Below are 20670 nucleotides of genomic sequence, written 5' to 3'. Positions count from 1 at the left end.
TCCGCCCCTTCCGCCGCCGCGGGCACCCGAGGGGCGGCCGGGCCGGGCCGGGCCGGGCGCGCAGGATGCTCCGCTCGCTCTGGAGTTTCCTTAAGCGGCACAAGAAGAAATGCCTCGTCCTCGGCACCTTCCTTGGCGGTGAGTTCCCGGTCGAGGGGCGGGGGCGATAATGCGGGGGCGATAATGCGGCGGCATGCGGTGCTGGCCGTGGGGCCTCCCCGCAGAGCGCTCCCGGCTCCCGCCGGAGAGGCCCCCCCTGGAGCTGGCGCTGGGCCCGACGAGCCCCTGCGGCCAGGCGGGTCCCGTGCTGGCTGGAGAGGCTCCGTGCCCCCGGGCCGCGGGCCCTGCGCCCACCTGGTGACACCGAAGCGCTCTCACCGTCCGCCGCCGGGGAGCCCAGGTGCCAGCAGGACTTTTGCCCGAGGCAGGAAGGGGAATCTACGCGTCGTCCTTTAAGCCCTAAAAGACAGGGACTCGGGTTGTCCGGGTGTTCTTACGGCGGGTGATCGCGTTGCTTTGAAACAACGTTTAAACGCGCAAAGCGTGGGTGACGCTTGTGTTGTTTTTAAGGATGCAGACTGAAAACCTGCGCTTTCATATGTGACTTGTGCGTTGAGGTGAATTTTCAAATACCGCAGAATCAATTAGGTTGGAAAAGAGATCGTCGAGTCCAACCTGCGACCGATCACCACCTTGTCAACTAGACCATGGCACTCAAGTGCCACATCCAGTCTTTCCTTAAACACCTCCAGAGACGGTGACTCCACCACCTCCCTGGGCAGCCCTTTCCAATGTCTAATCACCCTTTCTGTGAAGAAATTCCTCCTGACGTCATACCTAAACCTCCCCTGGTGCACATTAAGACTATGTGCTCTTGTTCTGTCATTTGTTACCTGGGAGAAGAGACTGACCCCCACCTGGCTACAATCTCCTTTCAGGTATTTGTAGAGAGTGATAAGGTTCCCCTGAGCCTCTTTTCTCTGGGCTAAACACCCCCAGCTCCCTCAGCCAGCCACTCTTTATAGGACATGTGCTCCAAACCCTTCACCACCTTCATTGCCTTTCTCTGGACAAATACAGATTAGTTGCAGACACAAAGCTTTCACAGAGAGGATTTGTGTTAATTATTCGAGCACTTCTTTCTCCCTTAAGGCTCTTGTCTAACCTATAGGGTGGTTATGGTCTAGTAAACTCCACCTTCCCCTGGAGTATTATAGGGTTGTTTTTAGTTGGAATTGGATTTAAAGGGGCACATTGGATCTGTCTCTCTGTGTTAAAAGTGCATAGCTGTGCAGCTGGAGATTAGATACTCCTCAAAAGGCACAGCCATGTCTTTGTGCACTCAGTCATCAGACGTACTTACATCCAATGTAAATGACACAGAACTGGAACTTGCCTGAACAGTTGAATGTTCTGAGGGCTGCAAGGCTTTTGTAGTATGTTTTGTCATATATTGAGCTGAAGTCCGCTGTGAAGGTGAATTGTATTTACTTCTGGCTTGCCTTGGTTCTTGTGTCATCTGCATTCTTTCATCATTAATTCCTTCTGCGTCTTTCCAAAGAGTGCCAATTAAGCCATGATAACAGGCTGGGTGATGGTTACTGCTGTACTTGTCAGGCTGCTCCTCCAGTTCACCCCCTCACCTGCAGGTTTTGTGACTCTGCAAGTGCAGCACACAGTCATGTTTACCACCTCACTATCAGCCCCGTGTGTTAAGCAAACAGATACATACACCAGGCTGTCACCTGGAAGATGCTCCCCTTCCCCTTCAACTGTCTGTGTGAGAGTGATGGGTGGACAAATGGGAATAGTAAAAAATCACTTGTCCCAGTTCCAATGAGTAAACATGGATCAATTCCCAAGTGGTAAAGCAGGTATATGGGAGCTTGTGGCTCTAGTAGTCCTCATAGCCTGAAATCTTAAATTCCTCATGTATAAACAGCCTTCTGCCAGCCTGCAAACCAACCTAACATAACTGAATTTGCAGTTTTTTCCTTATGATTGGTGTTGTTTATATACAGCTCAGTGTCACTTTCACTAAAATGCTACTGACTGGATGAAGTGCACTTAAAATAATAATTATGGACTAAAATAATGTCACTTAAAGAATTACCAAACAAAAAAAACCCCCCAACGTACTCCTTCTCTAATAAGCATTTCAACTTCTGACTGAAAATATTTAACTATGCTGTCATTTTCTGCAGCATGGATCAATTATCCATTTCTTCAGGCTGTGTAGCATTTGAGGGCTCTTAGAGAATTGGTTTTTCTGTATTTGAGACTGAAGTAAATCTGGGCTTCCACAAGCAGGTAAACATCATTAGCTGCCATGGGTGGCAACTTTCCACCATGGTATTTTAAGGGAGCCAGGGAGATGGAGTGAATTACGGCAGAGTGCTGCTTTATAGTTGTTCAGCAGCTGAATCTTGAGTGCTTTGGTCATCTACATAGTTGTGGATCAGACCTTAAAATAACTCCATGAGCTATGGTAATGCTACCACCACTGAATCAGAACTCTGAGATCTGTGGTGGACTCTCCAGAAAATACTGCAAAATCTTGAAAGGTGGAATGCAACTTTACACACTGCTTTTACCTGAAGACAGAATATTTGGAAGTGGCTGAATGGTTTAAGGAAAGCATCCAAATCTGCTGATTTAGTTGCAGAGTCTGGAATCTACATTCTCTGGTGGTTTTTTAAGAGCTGCAGGTGCGTTTTCTGGGAAGGAGGGTATAACAAGGAAAATGGGACATCACAAGATTTAATGATTTTAAGTCCTTAACTGGCACATGGTCAGAGCTTAATGTGAATATTTAATGATTCATTGGACAGTACAGGAGTTTCTACATTATTACTGATACAGTGTTGTATCAGTGTTGTGTTACTGAAGAATTACCGCACCAAAATCAGAGTTGGTTGGTAGCTTTTCCTCTGTTTACTGAAGTGGATTCCATGTGTGTTATCAGTGACTGTTATTGTACGTGCAATTTCTCTCAATCCCAACACTACGACAGATTTTACTGCTTATGAAGATAGAAATCTCAAAAAATAAGAGCTCAAATTGAGGGAAAAAACAACTGAAAAAATATATGTAACTTCCCTTTAACCGCAGGGCAGGATTGAGAAGGCCTCACCTTGGCAAAGACCCTGTACAAACACTTTCTTTAGAACTTGTTTCTTTAACAATATATAATAAGTTGCATACTGAAAATACTTAAATCTCTTCAAGCAAGCAAGCAAGATCTAGTGGTCTAGGATCAAACCCTCTAAAAATATGTAAAGTAGAGAGAGAGAGCATGATGAAGCCACAAGGACACCTAAGGTTCACATGTTTATTGGACAGTTTGTTTAAAGTAGTTTTTTATCTCTGTGCTCAGCATTCAAGGTAGATTTCAGTAGATATTGCAAAATGATTCACCATTGAAATTCTGTTGCTGCAGTGGAAGATCGAGCTCAGGGTGTGTCTGCAATGTATGGTTCTGATTTCAGTGGTGCATTAGTTATTTCTGAATTTCATCTGTTGCAACCTTTGGCTTGCAGAAAAAGCATTTCAGTTCAGAAATCTCTCTGCTTAGCAGAGAAAGTTGGCTTGGTTTGTGAATAAGCACAGGGGCATTAAGTATGTTCTGATGGGACTCAGTGTTGCCAAGAGAATAAGGCTTCAGTGCCTGCATGTTTTAAAGATGGTTTTCAACCATAATGGGACAGTTGTATGGCTTGTATGTCACTTGATGCATGGCTTGCTTGAACATGAGGACAAACCACAACTTACAGAGCTGTCCGTGTCCTGGAAGGATGCAGGCTTCTGTGTGTCAGCACAATTTCTACATAATAAAATTCTTAAAACTGAAAATTTCCCTTCTGTTTTCCTGAGGTAAGTGTGGCAGTGAGGGCTGAGGTTACTTAGGGCTGTAAAAGAGGTTTCCTGAAAACCTGATGCCTCCTAGTTACCTATCCCACTCTTCTGCTCAGCCCTCCATTCTACCTGTGAAGAAAGGAAAGGGAAAGGGCTGAGCCCTTCCTTTTATGGGAAGCCATAAACTGTGTGATGTGAGAAATATCCTACCTGTTGGAGGCTACTAGATTGAACATGTAAGAGCCTGCAGACTTTGTAAACTTCTTCCATTACTTACATTAAGGTGGGAAGAGACTGTACAGTGCTACAGCCAAAGAGGGCTATGGAGACAAATTAGAGCATATTTATCTCAAATCAAAGTGTTGCTTCCACAGGATATGGGTGCTGTAGACCCCAGGGCACTCCCCAGCCAGCAACTAAAGCACCACAGAGCCTTTTCCTCACACACACATAGAGACACACAGACACACTCATCCCTCCCTGGTGGGATGAGGAGGAGAATCAGGCCTCACTGATGCCCAGCAGTCCCTGAGCAGTGCACCCCCTCTCCCCATTTGCGCCCCAAATTTTCCTGCTAAGCATGACATCCTATGACGTGGCATGTCCCTTGGATCTTTTGAGATCAGCTGTCCTGGCTGTCTTTCCTCCCAACTCCTTGTGACCCCCAGCCTCCTTGCTGGTGGGGTGGTGTGATAGGCAGAAAAGGCCTTGACTTTGTGTACTTTGCTCAGCAATTAGAAAAATATCTCTCTATTAGCAACACTGTTCCCAGCTACTATGAAGAAAACTCAATCCCAGCCAAATCCAGCACAGACAGCCCATACAAATGTAAATACGTTTCTCTTTCTAGATCAATTGTAACACAGTATGAATTGTAGTTTGAGATCCTTACTGAGGTTCCTGTACTTGAAGGATCTGATATCAGCTGATGTAATCCTTGTTTTTATCACTCATCTTTTTCTGACTCCTCCAAATCAGATGTGTTGAGACTGTAGCATTTTGTATAGTTCCCATTTTGATAAAGATAGAAAAAGGCTTCCATAGGAATTATCTCATAGACAGTCTCACTATTTCTGAATTTTCTTAATTCCTGGTTTTGTATGAAACTTATGGGAAGATTTAGTATGAAGTTCCATCTATACAATAGTTTAGCTAATTAGACATGAGTAAATCTTGCTGCTGCAGCTTTTTGCAGACCTCCTATCCCATACTGAGAGGTAAAATTAAGTTAAATTAGTTATTACAAAAAGCTGGTGTTGACTTTGCATGTTTATAATGAGACTTTCAAAATACCAGCTTAGTTTTTTACAGGTTTGTTAGCTGACTTGACATCATGGCAGTTTTTGGATGTGGCTTTCTTTGGTCCTGCCTCCAGCTCCATGTGATGTTTTTGTGTGATGCATTCATTCTGGACTTCTTAGAAGAAGTCTGTATTATTGTCAAGTCCTCAGAATTAATGCAACATACTAATATAGATACACATGGTTGTCCTAAAGAAAAATGCAAACACCCATGCAAGCCAACCCCCCAGCTGGCAGCTCCTTGACATGTCTCATAAGCCAGAGTCTTGCAGAGGCTCTGCTGCTGTTGTCAGGAACGAGCGTAGTGGGCAGAAGTTCACTGTCACAACTGAGACTTGAATTTCACAAGTGAAGTGCTGCATCCTCCAGGCGACTTAGAGGCACTTACAAGCCAAGCAGTTGGTAACACAGATAGTCTGCTGCTGACAACCAAACCTCAAGATTGCTGTTGTTTGGTGGGTTTGCTAAGGCGGGTGGGTGGGTGATGCAGCTTTTACCTTGGTTAACTAATGCATCGCATTCCAGAGAAGAGGATAATCCTGGATTAAGCAACATCTGTTAACAGTGGGTCAAAGTTATAGCTTAGTTCAGGGAAGGGAGGGAAAAATGAGACTTAGGAGCTGGTGTTGCATTGTTTTAGACAAGTGTTTTTTTCTGGAGACTCCTTGTTAAACCTGGGTGACTCCTGCTGCCCTGCTGTGCCCTCACCGGGCATGGCAGCTCTTAGTACAGCGTAGGCACACAGCCTTAACAATCAAGTGTTAAGCAATTAGCTGTCTCAATCTCAAAGCTGCTGCTCCAGTACATCACTCCAGGGCATGCACATGATTCTTCTTGAACTGTTTGCATGTCTGCTATGTCCTGTCTACATTCAGGAAGGGTATTTTTTTATACTTATGACTTTTCTCCCACAAAACCTGGAGTTAAAAGGATTTATTTTGGGGTGCAGAAAAGTAAACAAAACTAGTCATTTGGACAAATGACTATATGTTAATGTAATGTGAAAAATGTGGTGGGGTAAAATGATTGGAAATACCTTGTGTTCAAGAACTGATCACTAATGCTAAAAAAATTGTTTCTGTTCCAGTATATTAGCTGAAAAAAATAAGTAACCTGACAGTTGTATTCTGAATAGATATTCTTAGCAGCAATTGGTAACATTTTAGATGAAAATAATCTTGATTGTGAAGTCTCATTTTTGGTTAACAATTTAATGGTGAGATCACATTTGTCATATATGGGCCCATAATAATAATATTAAAGTTTGCATCTAATGAAGTGAATATTCCATATGGCAAATGGTCAGTCTGCCTAAAGGCTGAAGTGAGGGAGAGATTTACCCATTTCTGTTTTATGAGGCTTTTGGGAAATGGAAGTGACTGTGGTTGTTCCAGACTGGTCTGGCTTGTAGTTGCCTATGAGCAAACATAATGCCAGTATGAATAGCTGGATTTTTTTACAACCATGGACATTGGAGTACAAAGTTGACAAGCCTTTTCAAGCACTGATGATAGTTTTGGAGAATATTTTGGAAGGTTTTAATAACCTAAAAAATGTAGCTGAATTCAAAATCTTGCCAGGTTTGGGTTTGTTTATGGGTTTTGTTTGTTTGTTTGGTTTTGGTTGGGTTTTTTTTGTTTTTTGGGGGTTTTTTTAGTTTTTGTAGATTTGGTTTATAAAATTAATTTTGAAACTTCCGGCTTTCAGCAACTGTTAAATGCCTCATTTGTTCAAATATTGACTTCTAAGTGTGAAAATTGAACTTTGAAGAAAACTTTGTGTGTTTACAACTTTAGAAAGTACTTTGAGGAAAAAAATTTAAAAATACTTGATTTGTTATTCAGATTTCTTCTGTGTGCCATTATTGACCTGACAGATTTGGAGCTGGCTCTCTGTAGATGAGTTTCAGTAATCAGAGTATTAGTCCACACAGAGAAAAGATTATTAACTTGTACAATAGTCTTTTTGCATGGGTTTGTTCCTCCCTTGTCTCCATCCCCTCTCCAAACCTTTCATGAGAGAGCATAGGAAGTGCTTGTTGCACACCTAAGTAGGTAACTGCTGCTGCCAGTGCATATGGGAGGCAGCAGATGAACCTGACACACGGGAGGTGCTATAAGAAGGCCCAGGTGGAGGGGGAGAAATTAATGGAAAGCAGCTTAGAGTGGGCAAAGGTGCTGAGGATAAGCCTAGAAGGTGTAGTGGTGTCTTGAGAAATGGCTTAGAAAAGGGAGCAGAGATGAGGAAAGATGGGAAGAGGGCTGTGGGCAGCCTGGATAGATATCTGAACCCGTGGTGATGTGGGACAGGCGGTTGGGGGAAACTGCAGAGGGATGTAGGTTGGAAGAGGTGAAAATGCAAAGCAAAAATTTTTGGTCTGTCTTTATGGAAACAAAGATTCATAATGAGGGCGAGGAGGGATGGTCAGACTCTCAAGAGAAGAAGAGTGTGGCTGGAAAGTAGGAACCAGGTGTGGTAAAAAAAGAGGAGCCACAGTCAAGCCCCCTTGAAGCTAAGGTTCTTCCTACAGAAGTTTCAAGACCAAATGAAGGAAGTGTTGATCTATAAGATTTTTCTCTTACATGATCTTTAGTACTTGAGTTTTATCTCTAACTTCTGCTAATTTTAGAAATATATCTTTTTAAAAATTCAATTTTTCATCCATCTCTAGACTTATGCATTTCTGTTTGTTTTCTCTATTCTTTGTTTTTCTTACCCTACATTGTTTCTCCTTTTCCTTTCAGTCTCTTCAGCACTAGTTGTTCACATTGCAGTAGTACCAAAAATGTCCTCTGTGAATGGCAAGATACCTCTAATCAGGAAAGTTTCTTCTGATTCAAGTCATTAGCCTTGACATTTTAATTAATTTTGAAAACATTCTTTCTGAGTATTTCTTTGTCAATAATTATTAAAATACTCAAGACCCTCATATCCAAAAAAAAACCCCACTATGCACCCTTATGCTTTAAAATCGAAGAAAAAGGGTTAAGGGACCTTTCTCACTTTTTAAAAGCACCTTCTAATATGGATATTTCTCTGTAGGAGTCTATTTACTGGGAAAATATGGGCAGAAGAAAATCAGAGAAATCCAAGAACGAGAGGCAGCTGAGTACATCGCCCAAGCACGAAGGCAGTACCATTTTGAAAGTAATCAGAGGACGTGCAATATGACAGGTAAGATAAGGAAAAAGCTACTGTTCTCAGAAAGGGGGAGGTGTTCAGGGATTTATGCTACATATTGTCAGGATGGAAGAGGAATAAGAAATGTAGGTAAATTCAAAATCTTAATTAAATACTGGTGCATAAATAGAGTTGTTTTGCAAATAAAGAGAGTCTGAAGAGTAGAGGATTAAAGGGATCTTAGGGGACATCTGAACGCTTACGTATCAATACACATACAAGTACACATGCAGGTTACAATTTTTTTGTCACTTCAGGATCCTTTTGCGTTAATCTGCATGTGGTGTTGAGGTGTGAAATAGCACTCAGATTCAAACAATACTGAATTTACAGCTGGATTGTTTTATTCATTATAGCACATTGTTAGTAAGCAACATGGAGAACTTGCTGGGTAATTTTTAATAAGAAGCACATCAGCCCATCAGTTTCCTACTCAGTTAGAAGGTACCTTACTAGCCGGAGAGCAGAAAGTGAAAGTACTTACAGCACCAGTCTTAAGATTTTTGGAAAGGAGATGACAGAGAAGAGTTTTAAAAAATTCCTTGCCATTGTAAATACAGGCCATTCAAAACTATTTTTATTAAACAAATTAGGCAGCATTTTCTTTTTCTGTTGAAATTTGTAATGGCTTCTTGGGTGGCTGTAAGTTCAACCTGTTTACCCTGAACAATTGGTATTTAATTTTCATCATCTCCATTTTGTACTGCTGGGAGTGATCTTGCTGCAAGGACTAAGTTTTTGTTTGCCCTTCTTTGTACAAAGTATCTTGTGTTTGGCAGCATGCATTCCTGACAAGATTTTTCATACCTTGTTCTTATTATTTATCATGTTTTTTATTTCCTGTTCCATCATGTAACAGCCGATCAGACATTGTTCTGAAAGTAAAGCATTTTTTCCCACTAGCTTTCTCTCATTTAGAACATACCTTTCTCCAGTTCTCATCAGACAAAATAAACCTCAGATCTTTTTCTTCTCACTGGGAGAAATGCAGCAGTGTAGGTTTTCAGCCGATTTTTTTCTGGGGAGTTGGAGGCATGTATATGCAGGATGTGAGTACACATTTGCATCTCGAGCCAGTAAAACCACATGGCCATGTAAGAGCAGCATTGTGCCCCATCTTGTGAGAGGGACACAGGTTACTGCACTTCTGAGTACTCCTGGAATTTCCTATTTCACTTGTTCTCCCAGTTTTGCTTGTTGAGCAATGGGATGTACATCCTATAGCACCTGTTCAGTGTGAGCTGAGGATGGGTTTATGATGGGGTTTTTCTTGTTGATGTTGACAGGTTTTGTTGTTCGGTTTTCTTCTTTTAATAACAGTACTGTCAATGCTCCCAACATTGAAGGATGCCTTAATGCATCAGTTAAACTCTGAGAGTCTCACATCTCTTCTTAAAAATAGGTAAGACTGTTTTAAATGCATTGAACTCCACTTGTTTTGATGACAAGTTTTTTTCAAATTATATGATGTAGAGAACATGCAGAATTTTGGTTCAGTGTCCCATTGACTCATTAGTCTTAAGGTATTTTGAAATCACTATGTAAATATTTTGTCATGTTAGTTGTATTTTGATAGGTATGGCTGGCCTTTTCCAAAAATTACAGGAAATAATACCTCCTTTAAGGTGCTGCAGTGAGAGCCATGTTTTTTGTTGAAGTGGGTGTAAGATAGGTAGATAAAAGTACTTAGAGGATCTAGTCCTCTAAACAGAACAGAATATTTTGTGTGAGTTGTTGATGTTGTGTTTGTAAAAATGTTTATGTAATCTTACCAAGTTCAGACATGAGTAGTAGTGGAAAGTATCCAAGATGAGATTGAAAAGGCATGTAAGTGATGAGAAGTAATTTTTTAAATTTTATTTTTGAAGTAGAACTAATAGGGACATGTCATACATTAACAGAAACGCTTCCCTGTCAGAAAACATCTTGGAATTCCTTACAACTGCAGGAACAAATAGCCTATTTTTAAATACGTAAAGTGCATAATGGCGTACCTTAAATGTAAATTGCTTGGCATATGGCACAGAGTAAAAGTATTATGTAGGCAGTTAACTCAGGATTTCTGACTCACTCTAGACTGTCTTTCTAGTTTACCTCCCACTAGTTTATTTATACACCTATAACTTCAGCTGTCCAGCATTTAATAGGTTACGTATTCAGTCACTGTTTTTTTCAGTCCAAAAACTTCCACAGCAGAGCAGCGTGATTTAAAGGGGGAATTGCAGCCTGAATGATGTTTTTGTAATAAACTATCTGAGGATTTGCAACTGTTACTGAATAGTATTTACCCCAAACAATGAGGAATTGGGAAAGGTCAATTCTAATGATATAAATGTATTTATCATAATAGAAGTCTTATTCAATGAAAAAATTAAACTGAATGAACAAAAGAGCTTGTGGATCACCACATATGTCATCAGAACTGTGCAGCAAGTAGTCTGCAACAGTTTGTAATCCTTTGTTCAGTGGTGAAGACATATGATACCTTGGTTTGTTCTCTGTAGTAAGCATTATCAAAATACACCTGCTATGTCTAACTTTTTTGACCAGTTGAAACAGTCATGGGATACAATGATGCACCTCTGAATTCCCACAATCCTAGTGAAAATAGAGATTAAGCTTTTTTCTTGTTATTGGTATGCACTTATGAAAACAGAATTTTTTTTTAATGCTTGTTATATCAACATTCTGTAAGCATGGATGACCATTTAGAGTGTATCTTACAGTGGAATTTGTGTCTTAATGCTTCTTATTTTGGCTTACACTGAGAAAGTTTTAACTGGATGCTTGAAAGTTTTGAACTGAAATGTAGGGAGGGGGTTGTGAAGGTACAGATAATGGAATCAGCCATCAAAGCTCACTCCACTTTGAAGTGATTCTTTGAAGAAGCTCTGCTACGCATGGAGGTATAGATTTCTTTGCTTTCCACTTCCATTTGAGAAGATCAGTCAAATGTCTCCAGACCTTTAAGTGCTGTTGTTGTTGAATATACAAAAGAGCAGATGTAGAGATTTACCTTTCTTAATGTCCCTGAAGATGTATTATTTTTCTCACATAATCTGTGGTGTGGCTTAACATGTTATGGATCTATAGTATCATATATTACAGGTAGGTAATAATCTTTAACTTAAAATCCATTCAATTCCTTAAATTTGGGGTGGCCAGGGGTGTAAGGAGGCTGAAGTCTTCTGGCTTCTAGAGAAATTTTTGAAGAGGGAACAGCATCCAAGACCACAGATACTCTTGCTCGGTCTGTCCTCCTCTTTTTAGAGCCCAGTGATTGGATAAGATAAGGTGAAGTCCCTGCTTCTGCAGCCTTGCAGATGTTGCTCATCTACCACCTCTTCAGCACTTAGCTTTATTCCAAACCTCTGGTTTCTGTTTGCATTGTCCTTTGCTTTCGTAGCAAGTAATGGCCTTCCAAATAAATAAACATGAAGTAAAAGTTGAGTTTTTAGTAGCAGCTGAGTCTTAGTAAATTGCAGGAGATGAAGACTGAACAAATAATTTATACTGTTAGGCTTAATATTTGCAGACTTCAACTGTTATCTGGCTGCTGCCTTACACTGTAAGGAGAAGCTCCGTAAGCATGAGCTCTAGGAAATGTTTTGATGTAAAATGTGCAAGTGTAGTTGGCTGATGATGTATTGGCTTCTCTGTCTCTCTTCATTCTGCATGGAGAACTTACCCCTGATAAGTAACAACTATAGCTTTGAGTCCCACTATATGTTTTATGTATAGAAATATTACAGTATTTTTTACAAAGTCCTTCCTTTGTTTTGCTTTAGCAAAGCTTTAAAAACCTGCACAGAGTAGCTTGTGAAAAGTGTGCAAATTGGTTTTGTGTTTGCCGTGGGTCCTTGTATCTCTTTCAGCTATTGTTTATTTAATCTCTCTAATTTTTAGAGTTGTAGATAATAGTTTATTCACATTATTTGATAGTGGTGAACTTAAAAATTCTTTGTGTAAGTGATAGAATGTTCAAACTACTGCCAAAGTGCACCTGTTGTTCCTGTAAAGAGAAATGATTTCTAGTGAGAAGTGCTGGGGTTTGGGAGTTTTTTTGGTAAACTAGGTTACTGTAAAGTATAGGTTAATTTGAACTCTTGGCTCTAAATATTTAAGTGTTAATTCTGATCCTGAGAAATTAGCAAAGGTTTCCCTAAATGACTTTTACAATGTATGTCTTCTACAATAGACAAACTGTAGCCATTCTTTACTGACAGTGCTTAACAGGTGAGAATGGCTGGTGAAAATTTTGGATGTTAGCTTGCTCTTATTCCTGCTACTGCTGCTGTGTTGCTATGATTACCTCTGGATAGTAGTTATAAATATGCAGTGTACTTCAGGCAGGTGTATCTATGCAATTGACAGTCTTGCGTTGTTGACTGCAGAACATAAACTTCTAGGAATTGGTCAGGTCAAAGAAGTGAACACACCTCAACAAAAGAGAAAAGATCAACATGTATTGGTGTGGACGGTGCAAGACTTCCTTTCCACAGATGGTTGTGATCTCTTTGGTTTTTGATGATCAAATATAAACTTTAAACACGTCAGGCAATGGTAATTCTTGCAAGAAAGTAGGAAATAGAAATTCTGATCCTGCATTTATTATACACAGGAAGTCCTGCTGGACTGAGTCTACATTAAATACATAGAGAGTCAAGGCCCCAGAAAAGACCAGTTTATACCATCAGTGGCTTTTTCTGACTGCATACTGTAGTAACTCAGAACTGATCATGTAAGTGTGTAATTGACATCACTAAATGCTACATTTCTAGATCAAGGTTTGAATATCTTTTCCGTGCCTTTATAGTGTGTTGTTTATATACTGCTTTCTTGAACAAGGCCTTTCTTGAACGAGATATAGACCTGGATATTATTTGAATAATTATGGTAGCTAAATAAGCTCGCCTTAGAGCACTGCTGTGTCATTTAACATACTTGTTAATTTCCAAGTAAAATATAATTCTTAATATTTCCATTTATTTTTCCCACAGGCCAGCAAACAAGTTAGAAATATGGGAGGATTTAAAGATAATAAGTAAGTGGAAATTAAAGATTACATCTGCATAATTATTTAGCTTAGATTTAAAATGTCTTTTACACCATTTAAAACAACTTTACACTGGGTTGTTTCAGTAGATATGAAGATAGTGTAACACACATGGCAAACCTCCTCCCTGCCCCTGCACCCCCAAAGGCTTTTCACGAAGGAACTTTTCTTAGCCCCATGGGAAGTTAGAAGCTCAGAGACGAAGGTGAAGAATTTCATTTGCCTTCCTGCTACTCTACTCAGTGAAACTTTGTGAGACCTTTCTGTGCCATTGCAATAAAATGAAACTAGTTTCAGAAATTCTGTGCTGGATGTAGTAGAAATTCAATCAGAAATGTAGGCCAGCCCTTACATGGCCAGCAGTTCCCTTTTTTTGAACCTGTTGGAGAGAACCACTATAGCGGTGGTCATGAAACCTTTGCATCATCTTCGTATTTATTGGCTGATGGAAGCAGCGGAAGAGAAGGAAAAAGTAAACTCAGATAATTATGCAGTGAAATACTACTTTTGGTTTTTTCTCCTTTTCATAACACCTTTACAAATCCTACTTTTGATCTGAATCCTTTCTTCCCATCTCTGTATCTATTCATGATGCTTCTTCTCTACACCCTCATTGCCTACTGGCTGGTAGCTGATGCTCATTTTAATTTTCCTCCTTTAGATCTTAGCTGCTTCTGTCTTAGGTAACTTTTTTGACAAGATGCAGTTGGGTCCGAATTGCATGATGAGGGCTAACATAGACTGTGTATTTCCTGGCCTAATGAAGAAAGATGATTTTGACACTAAACATTTTCCTTCTGGAAAAACTTGTATGATTTTTATTTTCTCAACATAACTTGTGTAATGTGCAAAATAATATTAATATAGGACTTTAAATGGGACACTTTAGATGTAGATCCAGCACATTAGACTCATGACCATCTTGGGTATGTGTTGTGAAAACGTGTTATGACAACCAGTGAGAGAAATGTGACTGCATATTTAAAAGTCATCAGCACTTGTGAGTCTTGGAGAGCACTCTCTCCCTTGACTCATCCCCATTTCCCTGACTTTGCAGTTACTCTGTTCTGTCTTTCCAAGGTTTCACACGAAGTATTGTCGCTGTGTACAGCACCTGTATGCTGGTGGTTCTCTTGCGGGTCCAGTTAAACATCATCGGCGGTTACATCTACCTGGATAACGCCGCGCTCGGCAAGAACGGCACAGTAAGGGTCTTGCTTTGTTTCAGAGGTAGCAGTTGCACTTCCTTGGAAGGGAAAGGATTATTTGGTGAGATAAAAAGGGCATAGCTTAGGAGTATTGGAATGAAACCAAGGGTGCTTACAAGAGTAGGGTACATGCAAGCATTACTGGCAGTATGATATATTGATGTCCTTTGACAGGATCTAAATTTGGATGATGTGGTGATACTGTTGCTTACCTGAATACCTGTAATATTGAAGAATACCTTTTGTCTGCATTTGTCTTGCTTGAAAAAGGCTTCTTTCTATCTGAACATGAAATTATTTCTTTGCTTTAATTTTTTGTGAAATGGTAATATTGTGTGAATGATCTGTGTGAATATGTAAGCAAAAGTATATGTATTATTAGGTCTTCCTAGTACATGCATTAATTCCTCCAGTTAAATTTTTCTGAGATTAAAGAAGAAAAACGTTGTCTTTGAAATTTTGGCTATTTGGTTTAACTCCAAAAGGCCATCTATCTAAATGTCTGTTGGTGGGGGCAAGCAAGGTGGAAGACCTGTATTTTGTTGATGTAGTGTATCACTGCTCAATAAAAATAGATTAGTCCCACTGTAAGGAAGTACCTGTTGTAGGGAGTGGGACCTGCAAATTGCTGGATGGCATATCTAAAAATAATGGATACAAGCTGATTAGTTCTTATCTGCCCCCCGTGATAGCTCCTGCTGAGAGTCAAGGAACAGCAGCATGTCAAGGCAGGATGGAGAAAAGCTTTCATTAGGAAGGCCAGAGTTGACTGAGGTCATGCTTCATTTTGTAAAACCTGAAAAAGCTGTTTTAGAAGGGCAAGATGAGTTTGGACTAGAAACATGTTTCCTTTCTGTTAGTTTCTCAATAGAGAAGTGGGTTGACAGGGTCAACTCTGAAGCATTCCATTGGGACAAACTGGAATCCTGTCTTGGTTTCTGGAATCTTCTTTTCTGTCCGATAAGCTTTTGTTAGATTTCAGCATGACTAACTAATCCACTAGATTTAATTTCTGGGGTGGTGGAGGGTCTAGTTTCACCTGCAATGCAGGTTTTTAAGAGACTTTCCTGTATATGAATGAAAAGTGAAAGATTTTTCTGAGCCACTGAAGATGAGAGATCTGTATAGGTTTGAAGAAAAGAATGCCAAAGGACTTACAACAGACCTGGGGGTTGACAGGCAAGAAGAGTCAGTACAGAGTTGAAGAGAGTGGGGGAATGTTTTTGCTGAAGAGTATTACAAAGATTAAGGAAATGATTTTTGAAATTATTTTTGCATTGTTCTCTACTGTTGACATGTTACATAACTGTTGGGTTTTTTTTTTCCCCCACAGACACCCCTAGCTCCCCCTGAAGTTCAGCAGCAATATTTATCAAGCATTCAGCACCTTTTAGGAGATGGTATGGTGCTTATTATGAGCTAACTACACTTACAAAATTCTTTTTTTGAGACTTGAACAAATCATTAGAATAATTTTTACTTTCTTCCTTTTAGGACTGACTGAGTTGATAACTATTGTTAAACAAGCTGTGCATAAAGTTTTTGGAAGGTAAGAGCCTGTATTTCTCTGTGGCTAGCTTTTAAGTTTTATTGTGATGACTGTTCCCAAAACAGTTTTATTAGAACTGGGTGGGGAAAGCAGGCACATTGACTTTTTCAAAACGATGCTTTTATTGTAGCAAGCTGTCTGCCAGTGCAAATCCATGTAGCTGATTGGAATCTTGTTACTTGTGAACATGTATGGCAGCCGGTGAGCCTGTGGTACAAGGGACAAAGAGAGTCCACTGGTGGGACAGTCCCTAGTATCAAAGAACCTCCCCAGGTTAGGGTGACAGAAAAGGCTTCTCCCAAGATGCTCTGCTTTGGTATGTTAATGTACCCCAGTTCTGCTTCCCTGGTTGGCCCGTTGGCCTCCCTGCCCCTTTATACCTTTTGTGTCCCATGCCCTAGAAGGTTCTCCACCCAGGTTCCCCCCATTGGCCCTTGCCCCATCAGCACTCCCTCAGACTTTCCCATTGGCTCCCATTCCCCAGTCCCTCCTGTGTACCGCCCCTGTGCCCTCAGACCGTTGGTCCCTGATGCTCTCCCTGCTCCCGTTTATAAACCTGGACCTTCCCGTGTTCTTTGTCCCTGGAACCCTTCATGAGGGTGGCTGCATTAAACTCCTCCCGTGGAACCCCATACGAAGTCCCTTCCCAGCTCTTTGTCGTCAACCCATTTTCTCGAGCTATCCATGTGTGTGTGAGTGCATGGTGCTCCTGCCAAGCGCTTTGCTAAGGAGGTGCTCTTAGGAAGGTGGCGGCACCTCACTCTCCAGCACCGACAAGCCGCCGGAGATGGCAACAAACATGTTCTTGGTAGAAGGAGAAAGCAGCGTTACTCATTTTGCAATCAGTACTGTAGTCTTTTTCCTTTCCAGTATTTCCCTTAAGCAGACCCTGTCTCTTCTGGAGCTGGAACAGAAACTTAAGGATATCAGGGAAGTAGTGGAACATAAAGATTTGGATCAGATTGCATCTTACTCTCCCTTATGTCATTATCTGATGCCAGATGAAGAAAACCCCTTGGCTAGCCAGGTACTTGATTCAGTTCCTTTCACCTACCTTTTTTCATTCTGCATTTTTATTTGGGTTTTTTTTTGGAGAAGGAAGGGTGCATAACAGTCCTCTAGTGACCGTGGCATCTGTGTCTTTAATAAATGGCAAAGCCTCTTCCGTCATAAATCAAGTGTCTTTATCTCTTTAATCTAGGCACAGTTGTATTTTTTTCAGATTTGACAGAAAACAAGCGTCACCCTCAGAATGTCAGCTTTGTGCTCAGAAATGCAGCCCAGTTAATGCCTTTAGCCCATGACAGAAGCTGTGACACAGCACAGCTTAGCTCAGCCCTAAGCTAAATTGTATCACCTGCACTTGAGTACCAGCGAAGTTCACGGAGTGTTGGAGCATCTTGGCTCGTGCACAAGAGAATGGTGTGCTGGAGTCCTTTGATGCTTTGGGCTGAAAAAGGAACAGGAGTCAAGAGAAAAGTGTATCTAATCTCAGCTGTAACATTAATTTCTTAATTTTGTGAAGGTGTTTGTCTCCATCCACACCACAGGCTGGAGAAAACTCATTCTTCAGTTGGTATTACACTGGTATAATGAGGAAACCTGAGCTTCAGCATGTGACTACATGCACTTATTCCTTTAACTTAAGCTGATATGCTGCATTTAATTCAGTATTGAAGGTCAGAATTGGAAAGGTGACTTGCTCAAATAGTTTGGTATTCCTGCTAGTATTGGTTTTTAGTTAAAAAAAAAATCCTACAGTGACCATTTAAAACACAAATTATAGAGAATCTGATTTAAAACAGTATTTTCTTTTATATATCACTTGTACATCTTGACTTAATTCCGTGATACTCAACTTTTCTATTTCTGCTCTTACAGTTGCTGATGGCACTTACTAAATAGTATCTGTCTTTGGTTTCTCTAGGCCTGTGGACTCACAGAAAGAGACATTGCTACAATTAAATTACTGAATGAAACTAGAGATATGCTAGAAAGGTATAGAGAAATATTCAGTATTCACATTAAACTCCTCCTGAAAACTTATTTATGTAAGACAATTACTTGCATATAAAAAGCTGACAACTTTTCATTTGAGAAATGTGGCCATTCTGAATTAAATTTTTTATATTTATCAGTTGTAGGTTGGGATTTTCAAAATTCATGAGCTCTGAAACTTTTTTAAGAAATAATGCTGCCTTAACAAGATACCCAGGATGTCCTTGACAGTCAGACCTATTCTCTCTTCCTCACATGCTCTGTAGTTATGTAGGAACAGAGAAGTACTTCTCTTCTGCTAAAGCAGGGTAAATGGAGAGTAATTTTATTGGATTTACTTGCTTTAATAAAGTGAACACCGGTATTGGCTTATTGGAATTTATTTTTAATGCATGGTTTTGAGGGTGGTTGTATGTGCCCTTTTACCAGAGAGCTGGTAAAAATGAGGCTTTTATAATAAAGGTAGGATATGAGGGAAATGAGACAAGTGTCAAACTATTCTTACCATTTATAAGGTATTGGTATTACCAATGGTAAAGCTATTGCCATTGCCAGGGATGGGGGGCACTTTTTAGGATCAGTCCCTTCTATGTTATTACTTAGTAAGAAATAGAAGTGAGGAATGCTTTAGGTTTATCTGCGTTTTAGTAATCTTAGGGTAGAGTTCAGGTTGTTGAGGGAGCTGGTGTTTCATGAGGTGGCAGTGCTAGTGGCATTTGTCTGGCTCACACATCATCTCTGAGGGGAGGCACACCTGTAGCACTGAATACTTGCAGGGCTTGTTAGTTTAAAAAACATAAAACCCAGAAATAAAATCTTTTTTTCTATTATTCTTTATTCTCAGTCCAGACTTCAGTACAGTTTTGAGCACATGTTTAAATAGAGGATTCAGTCGACTGCTGGACAATATGGCAGAGTTTTTTAGACCTACTGAAAAGGACCTTTCTCAAAACAGCTCTGTAAATAGGTAAGAGGGAGCCAAAGCACCCATGGAGCTTTAGGTTTCACTGGTGTGCAGATAAAATGCAGTAACATTCAGGATTTTCTACATCCTCGTAGAAGACTGTTTAAAAATAGCTTTTGTTTTCGAGTTAACTGGTTTTAAGCAGTGTGGTGAGGGCATTACAAATCCAAAAGCTGAGTTCAAATCCTTGAAATATTATTTCTCAAATACTAAAATTAAAACCTTGAATGATAACTGGATTTATGTATGTTTATTTTAGTAACTATTGGCTTTCAGATAGTTATGTTTTAATTTAAATATATACTATTTACATCACTTAAAATACCCCGAAGTCTAGTTTGGCTATCTGCCTAAGCCTGGTTTAGTTTGAAATAGCGTGAAATTGTAGACTGGCACTTCTATGACCTGTCTACTTATACACACATGTGAAGACTGGCTAAACCATAATTCTCTTGCATGAGAAGCAAGTATGAAACAGTGCAATAGGAACATGAACTGGAATTTGAATTGGTACTTCCCTATATAAAAGGAAAGGTTTGATATGGAGAAAAAACCCTTCATCCATAAATTTTAGTTTGCAGTCTTACAATTCTTCCTTTTTAAGTGGTAATTACTTAGAATTCTATAATCACAGTTTAGTGGCTTCATCTATGTCAGAGCAAGTCAATATTTTTTGTTCTTTCCTAGTCTTTCCAGTGTCAGTCTTCCTTTAGCCAAGATAATTCCCATAATAAATGGACAGATCCATTCAGTATGCAGTGAAACACCCAGTCACTTTGTTCAGGTAAGAATCTGCCTTACTTACAATATCCCAAGTAAAATCTTGAAATTAAGGTTGTATATTTCTTTTTAATAATTCTGTTTCATTTCAGTGGCTTTACAAAAAATTGAAAACAATTGCCATAACAAACTTTTTGTCAATTTGTATCTTCCAAAAATACAGTTTTTCTAGAACTTCTTCCTTCTGCTGAACTGTGCAGAAGCACAAACTTCTTGTCTTGTCTTAGTCTTACTTGCAGGTCTGCTCATAAACCTTTCTAAAGTAAGAAATTCGTGTTGTGCCTGTGGGAGTACCAGGTGTTTTTCTTAGGAATTCTGTACTACAGCACAGGCAGGATAGGGGGGAATGCGTTTAATTAAGGAAGTTTATTTTTTACATTTCTTCCAGGACCTGTTGATGATGGAACAAGTGAAAGATTTTGCTGCTAATGTTTATGAAGCTTTTAGTACCCCTCAGCAACTAGAGAAATGACCTGCACATTTTTACAAATAGGTGGTGTATATATAACAAATCCCTGGCGACTACTGATTTTATAATGGTGTAGGAGTGGCAGACCAGAAGAAAGAGCACTCTGAGGAAAGTGGGAGTGAGCACATATTTTCTTCTAACAGAATTATGTTTCATCCATTAAAAATTTGTTGAAAGAAACATTGTAAGTGAACACTTTTCTATTAAAAAAGTGGTTAAACTCTTCTGTAATTCACTGGGTTGTTTTTATTGCATCTAAAAGGCATCTGGTGGCAGTATTACAGCAAGTTACTAAAAAACCCATTCGTTT

General features: G+C 39.9%; 1 protein-coding gene across 1 annotated transcript; it reads left to right on the top strand.

Annotated features, from left to right (window-relative positions):
• PEX3 (peroxisomal biogenesis factor 3) lies at positions 1 to 20591 on the top strand. Its single transcript, XM_048296234.1, has 12 exons — positions 1 to 138; positions 8199 to 8330; positions 9657 to 9738; positions 13337 to 13380; positions 14473 to 14597; positions 15934 to 16000; positions 16095 to 16149; positions 17020 to 17176; positions 18077 to 18147; positions 18992 to 19114; positions 19799 to 19895; positions 20280 to 20591. Exons 1-12 carry the CDS (start codon positions 66 to 68, stop codon positions 20361 to 20363), a joined length of 1110 nt encoding a protein of 369 aa, XP_048152191.1. The 5' UTR covers positions 1 to 65; the 3' UTR covers positions 20364 to 20591.
• Positions 20592 to 20670: the final 79 nt, after the last annotated feature.

The sequence above is a fragment of the Corvus hawaiiensis genome, chromosome 3 (genome assembly GCF_020740725.1).
Source record: "Corvus hawaiiensis isolate bCorHaw1 chromosome 3, bCorHaw1.pri.cur, whole genome shotgun sequence".
Classification (NCBI taxonomy): Eukaryota; Metazoa; Chordata; class Aves; order Passeriformes; family Corvidae; genus Corvus; species Corvus hawaiiensis.
Note: the sequence above shows the minus strand (reverse complement) of the source record. Positions and strands in the feature narration are given on the sequence as shown.